This window comes from Armigeres subalbatus, chromosome 2 (genome assembly GCF_024139115.2).
Source record: "Armigeres subalbatus isolate Guangzhou_Male chromosome 2, GZ_Asu_2, whole genome shotgun sequence".
Taxonomy (NCBI): Eukaryota; Metazoa; Arthropoda; class Insecta; order Diptera; family Culicidae; genus Armigeres; species Armigeres subalbatus.
This window is the reverse complement of record NC_085140.1, coordinates 148872793-148889720: the sequence shown is the minus strand read 5'-3', so window position 1 is coordinate 148889720 and position 16928 is coordinate 148872793. Positions and strand designations below refer to the sequence as shown.

The 16928-nt window shown below is 40.7% G+C and overlaps 1 protein-coding gene across 3 annotated transcripts in view; it reads left to right on the top strand.

The window, feature by feature from the left end:
- LOC134210994 (FH1/FH2 domain-containing protein 3) overlaps positions 1-16928 on the top strand; it is a 492884-nt gene that overhangs the window by 339381 nt on the left and 136575 nt on the right. For all 3 annotated transcript variants that reach the window (XR_009978903.1, XM_062687493.1, XM_062687494.1), the window contains one exon: positions 6231-6289. Coding sequence is in view for 2 of the 3 variants with exons in the window: in XM_062687493.1 (XP_062543477.1) it covers positions 6231-6289 (59 nt within the window). In the remaining variant the exon portion in view is untranslated. The remainder of the gene's footprint in view (positions 1-6230; positions 6290-16928) is intronic.

Below are 16928 nucleotides of genomic sequence, written 5' to 3'. Positions count from 1 at the left end.
GTTTCCAATTCATCACCAATAACGACGCTGGTCACGTCCTTACAGTCAATTTAGGATTAGGAGAGGAAGATTAGTTTCCCGAGCACATGGGCACAACAATTTATGTGTACTCGGACTTATATAAAGTAATAACCCGATTTCATCACCCCATTGGTGAATTTTGAGGCAATAAAATAGGGAATGTGACAAAATTGAAAAAAAAAATTATTTTCAATTTTTAAATTCATTTTACAAATAAAATTCAGTTTATGCCTTGGAAAGGTAAAATGCGTGTACGGTACCCGTATTTCTTGTCCAGAAGACTTCAAAAAAATTTAATAGGTACTTAGAAATTATTTATAATAAACCACAGACGATTAAAGTTATTTCATGAAAATCATTATTGTCTGTAGTATTATTTACAAAAATAAAGAGAACGACTAAAATTTTAAATTTTTTTTGGGGTGACAAAATCGGGCCGAAAACGTGATAAAATCGGGGGTAAACAAAATCGGGGATAGACATAATCGGGGAGTGACAAAATCCGAATTTGATCACATTTGAGCTGCTGCATTACCAAATCGGGAATCGTTGGTTAGTTGAAAAGTTAATTCATGTGAAGCCACCTTGGTAAGCGACTAAACGAAGTTATTTTGAAAACCCGAAGACGAAAACCGTGTTTCAAATCAATGTGTTTCGTTCAATAAGCCTTTACAACTCGATCGATTTTGCACTACATAATTTTGTGCTCTTCGATGCAGACATTATTTTTTTAATCTCGTATTCTCCCGCACTAGCTAGCATGACCAACATCAACACGATCGATAGCACAATGATTAAAAAAATGTCTGCTCGCGAGGCAGATTTTTTTTTTCAGTTTGCGTTTCCTAGACTATAGCTGCCGTCCCGTGACCAGCAGCAACACGATCGATTTTGCACACAGAGTCTGAAGTTTTTATTTTCACTTTTAGGTAAGATTCTAATTGTTGCTTGAACGTAAAACGTTGCATAATGTTTTTCTTAGGGCCTTCCTAACTCTTAAGCGGTGCTTACTCATGTGCTTAAACCTGGTTTGATTTGAGGCCTAAGCGGAGGAGAAGAAAGTGGCCTTTAAATTTAAATAAATTATATAATAATTTATTTAAATTTAATTTAATTATAATATAATTAATTTAAATAAATTTTAAATAAAATTTAATAAGAAAGATGCGCTAAAAAAACTTCACAGGGCCCTAGGAATCCACGCCACGACTTTGACGCTTCAACAAAGTAATACTGATCTGATTTATATTCAATTAAATTTACACTCAAAGTCTGACGTTTTGAGTATTGAGTCGGATCATTTTTGTAAAACATAGGATAGAATATTTAAAGATACTTTTCGTTTTCTTTTAGATATTTCTAACAAAACACTGAAGACGTTCCATGGAAGAAAACTAAACACGTATTTGTCGACTCATAATTAAGGGTATGCGATAACACACTTTTTCCTAACGGAACGAAAGGAACAAAACGAAATTTAAAATGTCTATGTTGATTCGAAAGGAAACGAAACAAAATAAAGATTAACTTTCGAGATTTCGAAACTATACGAAATCAAGGTCCATTTAATTCGAAATCTTGCGAATCAAAACGAAATTTAATTTTTTCTGCGGAATTTTTATTAAATTAGTTTTATATTATGAAAAGAATCTCGATTTCACTTTTCAGAGTCAAATAACTGTTTTGCGGTAAATAGAGTTATAACACAGACAAACAGACGTAACAGCTTGAACATTTGTCTGAAAAATCCATCGCTCTACTCCTCTACCACCATTTTGCGAGCATGTTACACGAAACAATATTGCCTATGACATTGTCACCAGAAGGCGCTAGAGTGAAATGTCAAACTCGAAAGATTCCGAAGCTAGCGCCTCTAGCAGGGTTGGGAAAAATCAAATTTTCGAAAAATCGAGAATAATCAAACTCACCCGCGATTTTACTTTTAAATTATCAAGTGATTAAAACTCGCCAGCGATTAAGAATCGTTTGAAAATCGTATCTTGATTTGAAGCATTTACCGTTTCATTTTGAACTATTTTTCCACACTAGCATGAAGCTATAACGCCAAATAGAAGTTATAACGGGACTGTTAACAATTAGCTATTATTAGTGAAGATTAATGATTGAATGAAAATTCTGTGTTTATTTTCGTTTGAGTACAAAATTTGAGAAGTTGTCGCCGGTGACAATCCGCCTACTGTTTTCACGTGAGAAGTTTTCACATGAAAATTGCAATCATGATCGTCTGATAATGATTAAGCACAACACTGGCCTCTAGTTGTGAAACGCTCAATCAATCATATTGAAATTGGCCGTTAAAGTCATGGTCGATAGAATTTTTTCTAGTGTTACGTCTGTTTGTCTGTGGTTATAATAAGAGAAGAAGAAGTCTCTGATAAATTGCCTCGTTCCCGTTTATATATCATTGCACTATGGTCCAGGATACAGATTTACGCGGAAGGATGCATTTTACGCCAAAACTATATTTTTTAGAAAAAAACTGTTGTTCTACAAAGTTGTTCGAAATAGTAAAGCCATCGTTATAGTGCAACTAAAAAATAGGGTGGCCCATCATATGAAAAAATAGAAAATATTTTTTTATTTCTCGGAATATTGGCATGTTATGTTCTACAAAGTTGTAGCGCAGCTTATTCAATCAATTTTGTCAAAGAAGCTTTTCCTGTAGCTCTTAAGTTGGCTGATTTAGAGCAATTTTACTCAATTGGATTAAGGTGTACCTCACAAAAACAGTATTTTTGATCTACTTTTTTTGTTTTAGATTTTTGAAAAGTCGTCTTTGGGTTTTGGAGCTCAAAAAATGCAACTTTTGAGGGGTAAATATGCTCAATATCTTTTCCCGATCAAAAGTTATAATCGTTTTTCTGTCAAAATTACGTATTTTTTCATAAGTTGATATCTCCGGTTAGGGCGGACCAAAACGGCTTTTAAAAACGCGTATTTTGCTATAAGAATATCGTCTGTATCTTCTTCCGTTGTAGAGTTATATCAATTTATTTAAAAAAAACATGATTTAAGTAAAATTAGTAAAACTTTAGATAAAACAATAACATATCCCATATTTTTGACATAATAAGGAATATGAATTTCTCTTTCAAATGCCGTGTAAATATATTTTTTTGTCTGCCCTAACCGGAGATATCAACTTATGAAAAAATGTAATTTTGACAGAAAAACGATCATAACTTTTGATCGGAAAAAGATATTGAGCATATTTACCCCTCAAAAGTTGCATTTTTTGAGCTCTGAAAGTCACATGAAGACGACTTTTTCGAAAAATCTAAAACAAAAAAATAAATCAAAAATACTGTTTTGTGAGGTACACCCTAATCCAATTAAATAAAATTGCTCTAAATCAGCCAACTTAACGAGAAGTCCAAATCAAAAAAGTAGATTAAAAATACTGTTTTTCTGAGGTACACCCTAATCCAATTAGGTAAAATTGCTCTAAATCGACCAACTAAGAGCTACAGGAAAAGTTTCTTCAGCAAAATTGATTGAAATAAGCTGCGCTACAACTTTGTAGAACATAACATTTCAATATTCCGAGAAATAAAAAAATATTTTCTATGTTTTTATATGTTGGGCCACCCTATTTGATCAATCAGTTCAGTTTTATATTAGTAAGTAAATAAAAATATAGAAATTATTTGATTTTTCGTTTCAATTTTCGTTAAAAACTTAATTTTACCTAAATTTTCCGAGTAAAAACCAACCGTGTAAAAAAAGAACTGGGTGTAATCTACTCTGGATAAAAAAAAATCACTGGCTTCGGAGTTTCCAATTTATGACCAATAGTGATGCCGGTCATGTGCTTACAGTCAATTTATCGCTTAGAGCCTTCTTAACTCTCAAGCGGTGCTTACTCATGTCCTTAAACCTTGTTTGAGGCCTGAAGTGGTGGCGAAGAAACAGGTTATTAATAAGAGGCGCTGAAAAATGACTTCAAAAGGGCCCTTGGAATCCACGACACTATTTTGCTTGCTATTTTGTATCTTTGACAAAGTTATACTGATCTGATTCATATTTGGATATAAGATACTTTTCGTTTCCTGTTAGATATTTCTAACAAAATACTGAAGACGTTTTATAGAAGAAAACTAAATACGTATTTGTTGACTCACAACGGAGTTCTGTGGTAAGCATCTCAAATAGTCATGCGAGCAAAGGCGTAGGATTGCCAATCCGAAGATGGCGAGTTCGATTCTTGGTCTGGTCTAGGATGTTTTCGGGTTGGAAACTCTCTCGACACGCATAGTGTATGCATTGTGTTTCCACACAAGATACATACTCATGCAATGGCGGACATAGAAAAGTTTTCAATTATTAACTGAGGAAGTGGTAGTAGAATACTAAGTTAAAAAGCAGGCCAAGTTCCAGTTGGAATGTAAAACCATTGAAGAAGTAAGCGTTAATAGAAAAAAAAATGTATAACAGAAAGTTTTGAAAATAGTTTTATGATTTAGTTCAGCCAAAATTTTTGATAATATAAAGTATGGTTTAAGTTTAAATTTGTTTCGAAATTCCGCGGAATTCCGTTAAATTTCGTGAGAAGCTGTTTTTTTCTAGCGAAATTTTTGTAATTTTACGAAACGAAACGAAATGAAGAAATCAGATTTCGCCATGCTCAAATTCCGCGAAATTCCGCGGAATTTCGTTTCGAACCACCTGAAACGAAATTTTTCGAAATACCGCATATGCTTACGGACAACATTTTTAAAACAGTGTAAATGTGAGTAACGGAAAGTATTATCTTTAGCATGTATATTATAAAATATACACAAATTACACTGCCCATGATCGCATATTGTAACATTTGCATTTTTTTAAGATTTTGGATTACGTTTGTGAATCGTTTTAATTCGTTGGGGCAATTCACAGAAAATTATGCGATCGGGGACAGTACAGCTTCGAGCTAACTTCAGAGGAAAAATGGTTTGCTTCCAAGAATCCGAATTGTCAGCAACACGTAGATTTTCAAATATATAAAGCTAAAAATTATTAAGATATCCCCAAAAACTTGAACGATTGTCATGAAAGTGAGTTTAATCGGGCGTTAATGTGTTCAAGAGTAATTTTTTATTGTCCTGGGAAATTGCTGCTTATCGAAAATCCTTACTTTAATTGTTTTGCAAGAATCTTTCCCACAATTTCTCCACTTCATTTTTTCCCATCAGTAGACTACGGCTCTGCCCTCCGCCATCGAACATCGCTCTACAGTGTGACAGATGACGATTTAAAACAAGCTCATATTTCTCATCTTTCCTCATTTGCTCTGCAGCTTGTCAATTGCACGACCGCCAGTATGTCAGCAAGTCGAAAGGGATCCCGCGGTGTGTAGCAATCTGTTTCGTCGGAAGCCCGAAGAAGCTAGGGCAGTTTGAAAAATGCTAACAACCATCGTTTTACGTGCTTCGAGTAGCTTTTGATTGCATTCCGGTTACTGGTATTAGGCAGGGCTGCCAGTACAGTGTATGTAGCAAACATGCTCCGCAACTGAGATTGTAGATTGTGATAATTGATGATCCGCAAACGTACTCAGCAACACGGTCTAGCACCGAAGACGACGCCAGACCGAACCGGTCAAGTCAAATTTATAACATCATTTTCTGCTCTACGCTCACCCGTCCATACGTTCACGGGAAGCAGAGCTACAGGAGCTGAAGCAGCAGCCCACACCAGTGAAAGGGAGGCAAATTGTCGGAAGAAAATTTATTCTTCCAATTACGGACGAGTAAAAACTCAATTATAAAATGTAAAAAAGTGTCCCACCAGCACTAAGCATTCGTTACGGTTTCACACATTCGTGAAACTGCTGGGATATGACGATGTATACCGACTGCATTAGTGTCGTGTGATGTGATTAGGAATTTTGCAATTTGACTTTCATCTCATCCTGTTGATTAATTGGCGTAAGCTGACGTCTCTAATGACGATATGAAATCTGTCTTCTTAATGGCTATACTTCAATTCATAATATTTCTGCTATTAGCTTGCCGTATGAAATATCCACTTTTAAGCAGTCACCTAGTTCTAATTTAGGCTTTTGGCCTTAACATTTGAAAACTACAAACACTATGGAAAAAATAATATCACCTGAGTCGCTTCTTTTAAATCAATTTTGCCTACAGTACATATATTGATTTATAGATAAAATTCTTATCTTGTTTGTTATTTTTTTGTCATTTCAGCCGCAAAAATTCACTTGTTGTGAGAACACAGCTCAGCGTTCGAGTGCACTCAATTATAGGTAAGTGTTTTAAGATAAATATTGATACTTTGTGGTACCATCCATGAAACCGTTGTGATTTTTTTGCTAATGATTTAGGTGGTATCGCAATCCCGTCCCATTAAATTAACCTATTGATTTCCGAAAGGCACCAATCATTTCACTCGACTTCAGTTCTCAACAGTTTTTCTTCACATTGCTTTATGCGATGACACACGAACCTATTACAGTGAAGTGATTAATGATGTCCATAAGTGTGTCGTGGCATAACTGCATTCTTCACCGCCCTTTTCTCCTAGAGATCTATTACTGGGAAGGTTATGACTACTGCTGTCCTGAATCGTATGAGCTAATCTTTGATCAGAATAATTTGCTCAGCCCTAATAGCCATAAACTTGTAACATTGTTGACTTATTCAAGTTGTTTGGAGACTGGAGAGACGTACAGACTGTTCGTAATTTGTGCTCTATTGGGTAGTTTGATTGTCATCAAGGACAATGGAAATTGTATAATTTATTGTTAGACACGGATTTTGAAAACAGCGGTGGTTAATGTTATCGTAGCCAATACTGCCCCATATTTATAACAGAATTTGAATATATTTTAAAATTCATTCCTTGCGAAAAATCAGTAAATTTGAATATGGCTTCAATGTTTGAAAGATTTACTACAACATCGTTAAATTATTCCATTAAGCTCTAGAATAGAATGCAAACCATGTTTCCACCAAATCTCATTTCGCATTGTGGCGAATCTCCATTACCGAATGCTTCCCAGAATAAATAAATTACCTATACGAAATAAATGCCTTCCAAAAACACACGTGCTGTTTACAAATCCCCTCATTGACGTAGATCCTTCCGTTTGTTTGCATGAGGTTTTAGCAATTCCACTGCGCTGCGAATCTTCATGCCAATGCATATTCATCGCGTTGGGTTGGACGCTCGCTCACTGCACAAAAGAAGATACCAAATCAATCACAATCATGCCGTGCGGTCTTGACTCTACCGTCCGAAAGATTGAATCATTCCTACATTTGTATATCGTCGATGGCTAACGCAAAGACTGCTTCTAGGCTGGAAGTGAACTACACGCGTCACGCGGGTAGGTTCTAATTCGACAGGCGATTTGTGGCCTACCGGGAGGAATGCAGATTCTTTTTAGTAGAACAAGACTTGCCTTCTCTGGGACATAGCTGCTTCACAGTTTTGGTGGTTGTGATGCTCTATGCTTTCGTACATCAGGGTTTTTTTCAACATAAGTTCGACTTGAAATTTCCCAAACATATGCTTCGAACCCAGCCACCTTCAGTAAAGTTTTGCTATGTAGCTGCGCATCCTGTCGCTCAGCTACGGAAGGTCCTCTACTGGGGTGTTTCAATTATGTGTGCTGGCTGTACGCCATACCATGGGGGTAGTGGTGATGATGATGAGCGAACTCGGCTTGAGTTCGACATCATCGGTTACGGGCATATCCAATTATTCCAATCATCCGTGTTCAACGTCCAATCAGCACATGTGAAGATACATTGTTAGGACGAAGCAGAAATGATCTAAATATTCGATTGATTGTATACATGCCTTACGGGGGTAGACCAGTCCAAAATAATCATTCAACTTGGAAGTTCCTCATACAACATTTACCTTTCCTTGTTTCGCACGTTACTTTGATTTAATAAACTCTTCAGTAAGCATTCCAAATCTTTTCACTATTGATTTTATTTGGATTTCCTAAGCATTCATATAGATATTCAAAAAGCAATTTCGCTTTATAAATTTCTTCACATATAGATAGATCACATTAACGAGTCACATCATCACAACCAGCCTATTCCTGTCTGAAGTTGCGAAAAACCCAGAATTTGCCAATGAACGAATTTTTTAGGCTAGCTTTCTATTCGAAAGTTCGTCAGCATCATCGATTGAAATATTCTTTGGATTGTCCAAACTTTAATGAACGCACATAGTCAGCTAGGGGATACATTTCTTTGCCTGTGGATCTTTCTGTGTTTCTGGACCGGCACGGTTACCGTTGTTGCTGGTTCGGTCTGTTGGGATTACAAATTAGCATGAACGAAATTAGTGGCGTAGAAGGTCTGAAAACTGTCCGACCTTTAGATAGAGGTAGTTAATTTGCAGTTTGCTTGCTGTATCTAATTTGCGGGCAGCAGGGACTATGTCCAAGGGCTTGACGATCCCTCCCCAGGCCATCTGCGAGTTGTAGGGCTTGCCTAGGATGTGGTGGGGTTTGACAGTGGGCCCTGTTAAACCTCTATAAAAAGCTGCATGTATCCGCAAGTAGGCCCCACCAAAGCGACCGTGTGCCGCTCAAAGCGCACAAGCCCAAGTCCTGGTGTTAGGTGGGACGCTAAACAGCCCTGACACGACGGCCCTCCGACGAGACAGGAGGTTTGCGCAGGCCCAATAAGCCGCCTAGAAAACCAATCATTACGAACAATATAAGAGATAATGCGACTCGATATAATCGGCAAAGACCTAGGCGACGAATACAGGATCACGATTGGAAGCTTGGAACATGGAATTGCAAGTCGCTAGGTTTCGCAGGTTGCGACAGGATGATCTACGATGAATTACATCCCCGCAACTTCGACGTCGTGGCGCTGCAGGAGATTTGCTGGACAGGACAGAAAGTGTGGAAAAGCGGGCATCGAGCGGCTACCTTCTACCAAAGCTGTGGCACCACCAACGAGCTGGGAACCGGCTTCATAGTGCTGGGTAAGATGCGCCAACGCGTGATTGGGTGGCAGCCAATCAACGCAAGGATGTGCAAGCTGAGGATTAAAGGCCGTTTCTTCAACTATAGCATCATCAACGTGCACTGCCCACACGAAGGGAGACCCGACGACGAGAAAGAAGCGTTCTACGCACAGCTGGAGCAGACATACGATGGATGCCCACTGCGGGACGTTAAAATCGTCATCGGTGACATGAACGCACAGGTAGGAAGGGAGGAAATGTATAGACCGGTCATCGGACCGGATAGTCTGCACACCGTATCGAATGACAACGGCCAACGATGCATAAACTTCGCAGCCTCCCGCGGAATGGTAGTCCGAAGCACCTTCTTTCCCCGCAAAAATATCCACAAGGCCACATGGAGATCACCTAACCAAGAAACGGAAAACCAAATCGACCACGTTCTAATCGACGGTAAATTCTTCTCCGACATCACGAACGTCCGCACTTACCACAGTGCGAATATTGAATCCGACCACTACCTCGTTGCAGTATGTCTGCGCTCAAAACTCTCGACGGTGTACAACACGCGTCGAAGTCGGACGCCGCGGCTTAACATTGGGCGGCTACAAGATGATAGACTAGCCCAAGAATACGCGCAGCAGCTGGAAGTGGCACTTCCAACGGAAGAGCAGCTAGGCGCAGCGTCTCTTGAAGATGGCTGGAGAGATATTCGATCCGCCATTGGTAGCACCGCAACCGCTGCACTTGGCACGATGCCCACGGATCAGAGAAACGACTGGTATGACGGCGAATGTGAGCAGTTAGTGGAAGAGAAGAATGCAGCATGGGCGAGATTGCTGCAACACCGCACGAGGGCGAACGAGGCACGATATAAACAGGCGCGGAACAGACAAAACTCGATTTTCCGGAGGAAAAAGCGCCAGCAGGAAGATCGAGACCGTGAAGAAACGGAGCAACTGTACCGCGCTAATAACACACGAAAGTTCTATGAGAAGTTAAACCGTTCACGTAAGGGCCACGTGCCACAGCCTGATATGTGTAAGGACATAAACGGGAACCTTCTTACGAACGAGCGTGAGGTGATCCAAAGGTGGCGGCAGCACTACGAAGAACACCTGAATGGCGATGTGGCAGACGAAGATGGCGGTATGGTGATGGACCTGGGAGAACGCGCGCAGGACATAATTCTACCGGCTCCGGATCTCCAGGAAATCCAGGAGGAGATTGGCCGGCTGAAGAACAACAAAGCCCCTGGGGTTGACCAACTACCAGGAGAGCTATTTAAACAAGGTGGTGAGGCACTGGCTAGAGCGCTGCACTGGGTCATTACCAGATTTGGGAGGAGGAAGTTTTGCCACAGAAGTGGATGGAAGGTGTCGTGTGTCCCATCTACAAAAAGGGCGATAAGCTGGATTGTAGCAACTACCGCGCAATTACATTGCTGAACGCCGCCTACAAGGTACTCTCTCAGATTTTATGCCGTCAAGGGAGTTCGTGGGGCAGTACCAGGCGGGTTTTATGGGCGAACGCTCCACCACGGACCAGGTGTTCGCCATTCGCCAAGTACTGCAGAAATGCCGCGAATACAACGTGCCCACACATCATCTATTCATCGACTTCAAAGCCGCATATGATACAATCGATCGGGACCAGCTATGGCAGCTAATGCACGAACACGGTTTTCCGGATAAACTGACACGGTTGATCAAAGCGACGATGGATCGGGTGATGTGCGTAGTTCGAGTTTCAGGGGCATTCTCGAGTCCCTTCGAAACCCGCAGAGGGTTACGGCAAGGTGATGGTCTTTCGTGTTTGCTATTCAACATCGCTTTGGAAGGGGTAATACGAAGAGCAGGGATTAACACGAGTGGTACAATTTTCAATAAGTCCGTCCAGCTATTTGGTTTCGCCGACGACATAGATATTATGGCACGTAACTTTGAGAAGATGGAGGAAGCCTACATCAGACTGAAGAGGGAAGCTAAGCGGATCGGACTAGTCATCAACACGTCGAAGACGAAGTACATGATAGGCAGAGGTTCAAGAGAAGACAATGTGAGCCACCCACCGCGAGTTTGCATTGGTGGTGACGAAATCGAGGTGGTAGAAGAATTTGTGTACTTGGGCTCACTGGTGACTGCCGAAAATGACACCAGCAGAGAAATTCGGAGACGCATTGTGGCTGGAAATCGTACGTACTTTGGACTCCGCAAGACGCTCCGATCGAATAGAGTTCGCCGCCGTACCAAACTGACAATCTACAAAACGCTAATTAGACCGGTAGTCCTCTACGGACACGAGACCTGGACGATGCTCGTGGAGGACCAACGCGCACTGGGAGTTTTCGAAAGGAAAGTGCTGCGTACCATCTATGGTGGGGTGCAGATGGCGGACGGTACGTGGAGGAGGCGAATGAACCACGAATTGCATCAGCTGTTGGGAGAACCATCCATCGTTCACACCGCGAAAATCGGACGACTGCGATGGGCCGGGCACGTAGCCAGAATGTCGGACAGTAACCCGGTGAAAATGGTTCTCGACAACGATCCGACGGGCACAAGAAGGCGAGGTGCGCAGCGGGCAAGGTGGATCGATCAGGTGGAAGATGACTTGCGGACCCTCCGTAGACTGCGTGGTTGGCGACGTGTAGCCATGGACCGAGCCGAATGGAGAAGACTCTTATATACCGCACAGGCCACTTCGGCCTTAGTCTGATTAAATAAATAATAATCTAATTGGGGCAATGGATTGTAAGTGAAAAGCATTCTACCGTGCACAAATTATTTATCTTATCAATGTTTTAAGAAAATAGGCTCATGACATAGCTTTCGAATCATTAAAATATTCTAGGAACTTTTTTTTTTAATTGGCGTAGTTGTATTTGACCTTGAAATTTGAAACGACTTATACTATCTATAATCAGCGTATTTCGATCAACTAACAGCACATTTTGTAGATTGCTGTGGAGATTTGGTGAGTCTTTAGCTGAGCTCAAAATCACTACTATACGAGCTCCCACGTGGAGTAAACGAGCAAGATACAACTCCCTATCATTTTCACTGCTAATCATTCCCCATTTTGTTTTCAGTTCGGTGAATTTCTTCATGCATGTCTTGATTTCCTGTTTCACCTCACCTTTTACAACACCTACTGTACCAGTACCTGACGTTTCCTTCTCTTTCTTGAGACTGTCTCGTAGCCATTTTCTTTTCTGAGTCAAACTCAGATTGTCGTCTATTGCAATTGATCGAGATTCAAGCTCCCAATCGAGTTCATCAACTTCAAGAAAGTCTACTCGCATGGTATGATACCATCCAATTAGTAGTTCGCTAGCTTGGTCAAAAGTAGGACAAGCAAAAGCCATTTTTGCTTTCTTTATTAAATATGAAAAAATAAATTTTGCAATAAATAATAAGTGTAAATAAATAAATCAGTAATAAATAAATAAATAAGTTGTAAATAAACGGATCTAATAAATAAATTAATCTATAAACAACAAAAATAAATGTGCAGAAATATGTTTACACTATAATAAATAATAAAATGAAAAGCATCTGAATAAATATATCACAGGAAACACAAAAAAACACAAATAAAGTAGACACTTAAGACACTCTTGTTTCCTTTTGATAAATACGAAAATAATATAATTTAAACACTATTTACATTAAAAATAGAAAAAATAAGAATTTATTGCTAGTTGACAACTTGTAACACTTGAAATTGACGAAGTTCCAGATAAAGTACTCAACAATAAAGTGGCTTGAATTTTTAATTTGGAACTCAACTCAACACTTGAAACATGCATCATTTGCGTATTTGGTTATCATCACACGCAACAATCCTCAATTTTTCAATCTTTGAGAATAAATTTCTAACCACTTATTCCACCTGACGGCCACGCGAATATTGAAATTAATTAAATTAATTGAAATTCTCCGGGAGACCGATTAAAAAAGGGTTTTATTTCAAGGCCTTAAAAAAAACACTTTTTTTAACGTTTAAATTTTTAACGTTGAGCGCCAATTGATACTAAGTGAAAATTTGTGGAAACCGGTTGAGAACCCCTGTAATGGTATCACCATAGGAGCAGTGGTCCTCAACACGGTTTCACTTCAGGGTCGTTTTCCAACTCGATTCTCCCGGATATTTCTTCTACTACCAAGCCCCAACGTCCAAACAATCAGCACTCTGAGTCTTCAAATGCTCAAATGCGGAATATCGCTTCTAGCTCCCCCGTAGCAGGATCGTCCAGGGCGCAGCAACGCCCATCACTTACCCTGGAAGAGGTAGTGAATAACCATTCTCCTCCACCAGACAACACATGCTACAATTGCGGTAGATTCGGCCATCACACGGTTATGTGTAGACAACCCCGTGGAACTTTCTGTGGTACGTGTGGTCTTCGAGGTTTCCCTACGGACTTCTGCCCTTATTGTCTAAAAAACGGACCGGCCGCGAACCAAAATCGTCGTCCGCAGGGTCCACAAGCGTAAATATTTCTCATTCCAACCATCAGCGTACTCCACCGCCTTTCTGGGAGTCAGCTCTACCCCATTTGTACGCAGATACCTCCGATATATGTCAAATTACGTACCCATACGAGAACGATAGCCGTCCGTATGTGTCAGTCCGAATTTATGGTTTCCACATTCACGCACTGCTTGATAGCGGTAGTAATTTCACAATAATAAGTGAGAAAGTCTACACTAAATTGAATATCACGCGTCTCCACAAACCCCCTCATAGTGTTTCGCTTCGATCCGCCAGCGAAGACAAACTGCAGATCCTCGGTCAAGCACACCTTCCATTTTTCGTCCAGGGAAGGATCCGGATTGTTCCTACTCTCGTGGTCACGCCAATCTGTCCGTCGACTGCATAATGTGGAATAGACTTTTGAAAAAAATTCCATATCCAACCCACCATGCTTTCGAACGAACAAGATGCAATCGTTGCCACTCTTGAACATTGTTCAAATGATCCCGCTCTATCTGAAGAGGAGAGGCGGTTAATTGAAGAAGTCAAGAAGAAATTTCTTCCTGCTCGAGAAGGCAGTCTAACTCTCACTTCACTAGCTCAACACACAATAGTTCTGGAAGAGGAATGGAAAAATCAACCACCCGTTAGGCAGTTTCCATATTGCATGTCACCTAAAACCCAAGAGCTGGTGGCGGTCGAACTGCAAAGGCTGCTAGACATTGGGATCCTCGAGAGGAGCAATTCGGATTGGTCCCTCAATTGCGTTCCAGTAATCAAACCAAACAAGGTAAGGCTTTGCTTAGACGCGCGCAGAATCAATGAGCGAACTGTGCGTGATGCATACCCTTTGCCCCACCCTGGACGTATTCTTGGCCAACTCCCTAAAGCGAAATTCCTTTCGACGATCGATCTTTCCGAGGCCTTTCTACAAGTCCCTCTCGATCCACAATCGAGAAAATATACGGCGTTCAGTGTGCAGGGCAAAGGGTTGTTCCAGTATACCAGAATGCCATTTGGTCTCATAAATAGTCCCGCCACTCTGGCTCGACTAATGGATAGCGTTCTTGGCCATGGTATACTGGAACCTTACGTTTTTGTGTACCTCGACGATATCGTCGTGGTCACAGAAACGTTTGAGCATCACGTACAGCTCCTCACTGAAATTGCACGTCGTCTAAGCCAAGCCAACCTTAGCATTAATCTGGAGAAGTCACGCTTCGTAGTCTCTGAGGTCCCATTCCTAGGATATCTGTTGAGCACTAACGGTCTGCGAACCAATCCAGACAAGATACGCCCCATTGTCGAATATGAGCGGCCAACAACAATTACAAAGCTCCGGAGATTCCTAGGAATGGTGAACTACTACCGGAGATTCATCGTAGACTTCAGCGGGTGACTGCTCCATTGAGTGATTTACTGAAAACCAAGTCAAAGGTGATTCACTGGAACGAGGCCGCCGAAGAAGCCTTCTGTCAGATCAAGGAAGTCTTGATTTCCTCTCCAATTTTGGAGAGCCCTGATTTTACGAAGGAATTCGTTATTCAAACAGACGCAAGTGATGTCGCTGTGGCGGGAATTCTCACGCAGCAGCATGAGGGCGGCGAGCGAGTCATCTCATACTTCTCGCACAAACTCACGACGCCGCATAAGAATTACCACGCCGCAGAAAAAGAAGCGCTTGCTACAACCTGCATCTAGACCAGTTGCTCCTGAAATGGGCAACATGAGGATTGCCAGTCGTCCATGGCAGATAATATCTGCCGACTACATCGGACCGCTGCCTCGTAGCCGTCGGGGCAATCAACATATACTAGTTGTAGTAGACTATTTCTCTAAGTGGACCCCCATTCATCCAGTAAGAAGCATCAGCAGTTCGAGTCTCTGTTCGATACTAAAGGAGCAGTGGATCCTCCGAAACTCGGCACCAGAAATAATAATAACCGATAACGGCAGTTGCTTTACCTCCGGAGAGTTCAAAGGCTTACTGAACCAGTTTAAGATAACGCATTGGCTCAATTCACGTTATCACTCCCAGGCTAATCCTGTGGAGAGAGTCAATCGCACAATAAATAGCGCTATCCGCACATACGTTTAGGAGGATCAACGGCTCTGGGACACTCGAACTGCTGAAATCGAAATGCTTCTAAATAACAGTGTACAAGCTTCTACTGGATTCAGCCCATATTTCGTTACACATGGCCACGAACTTTCGGAAACAGGATCTGACCATAAGTTGACTAGGCGAGACGACAATCTTTCCTCAGATCAACAGACTGAAAGAAGGAAGGAAATGTTCACTCGTATTTACGATCTTGTAAGTAAAAATCTCCACAAAGCTCACGAAACGTCTCGTCGTCACTATAATCTTCGCCATCATCAATTTTCCAAGGCATTCGTCACTGGTCAACTCGTTTACCGAAAGAACATGAAACCCTCCAATGCTGCAGAAAAGTATAATTCGAAATATGGTTCTCAGTTCCTCCTTGTCGCGTTGTAAATAAAATTGGTTCGTCTTCATACGAACTCGAAGACATGAATGGGAAAAATATCGGCATTTGGCCAGCCGTTCATCTCAAACCAGGGTAAACAGTGGATATGGATCAAAATAATATTGTTATTCGTCATTCGTCCTGTGCTAAAATCATGCGCATTTCATTTTGTTGGTCATCGTCAAGCTTTCCTAGTAAACCTATAAGAATAGTACCTGAATAGTAAAACAAATTAAAGAAAAATATTATAAATACTTACCAAAAAGATAGAAAAAGAAACTGTTTCGTAAACATTAGTCGTCAGTTTGTTTGTCTATTATGTCGTCGTCTTAGTCGTTGAGTTCAGAGTATACGAACGTAAACAAACGAGCAATAGGTATGTGTACTGAGTACGTACACAACCGTGTCCATGTCGGATTAAAGTGGATACACTTTTAAAGGAATTATATCATTCATCGTTATTTCAACCTTTCTTCACTTGCGTAAGCAAGCGAGTACCAAATTTTGATTTGAGTGACTATAATTCCAATTCAATGAAACGAATAGTCATAGTCACTCTATCCTAGGAGAGTGACAATATGACAAACTAGTTATAGGGCGCCCTACCATCATAAGATAGTTCGTAACTCTAGCTAATAAGTCAAGTTTGAATGAAAATTGGAGTGAATGAATGAGAAAGTGTGAATGAGTTGGGGAGTATGAATGGGATGGCTGTATGAATTTGAATGAATGCGGTAGTGTAATAAGTGTTTATTGTCCAAGGCGAAGCTTGCGACGGAAAATTATGAAGGAGACGTTGCTGAAAGTTTGGTCTCAACGGTAATTTAAAATCAGCTAGAAGGTTGAGGTGAGAATTTTTAGTTTGTAGTTGAACTCAACAATTGGGACGGTAGCCTATAAACGCATTTAATCTGACGCACAATAGAACAATCACTCCATTCAATCGAAGCAACTCAATCCACTATTTCTCTG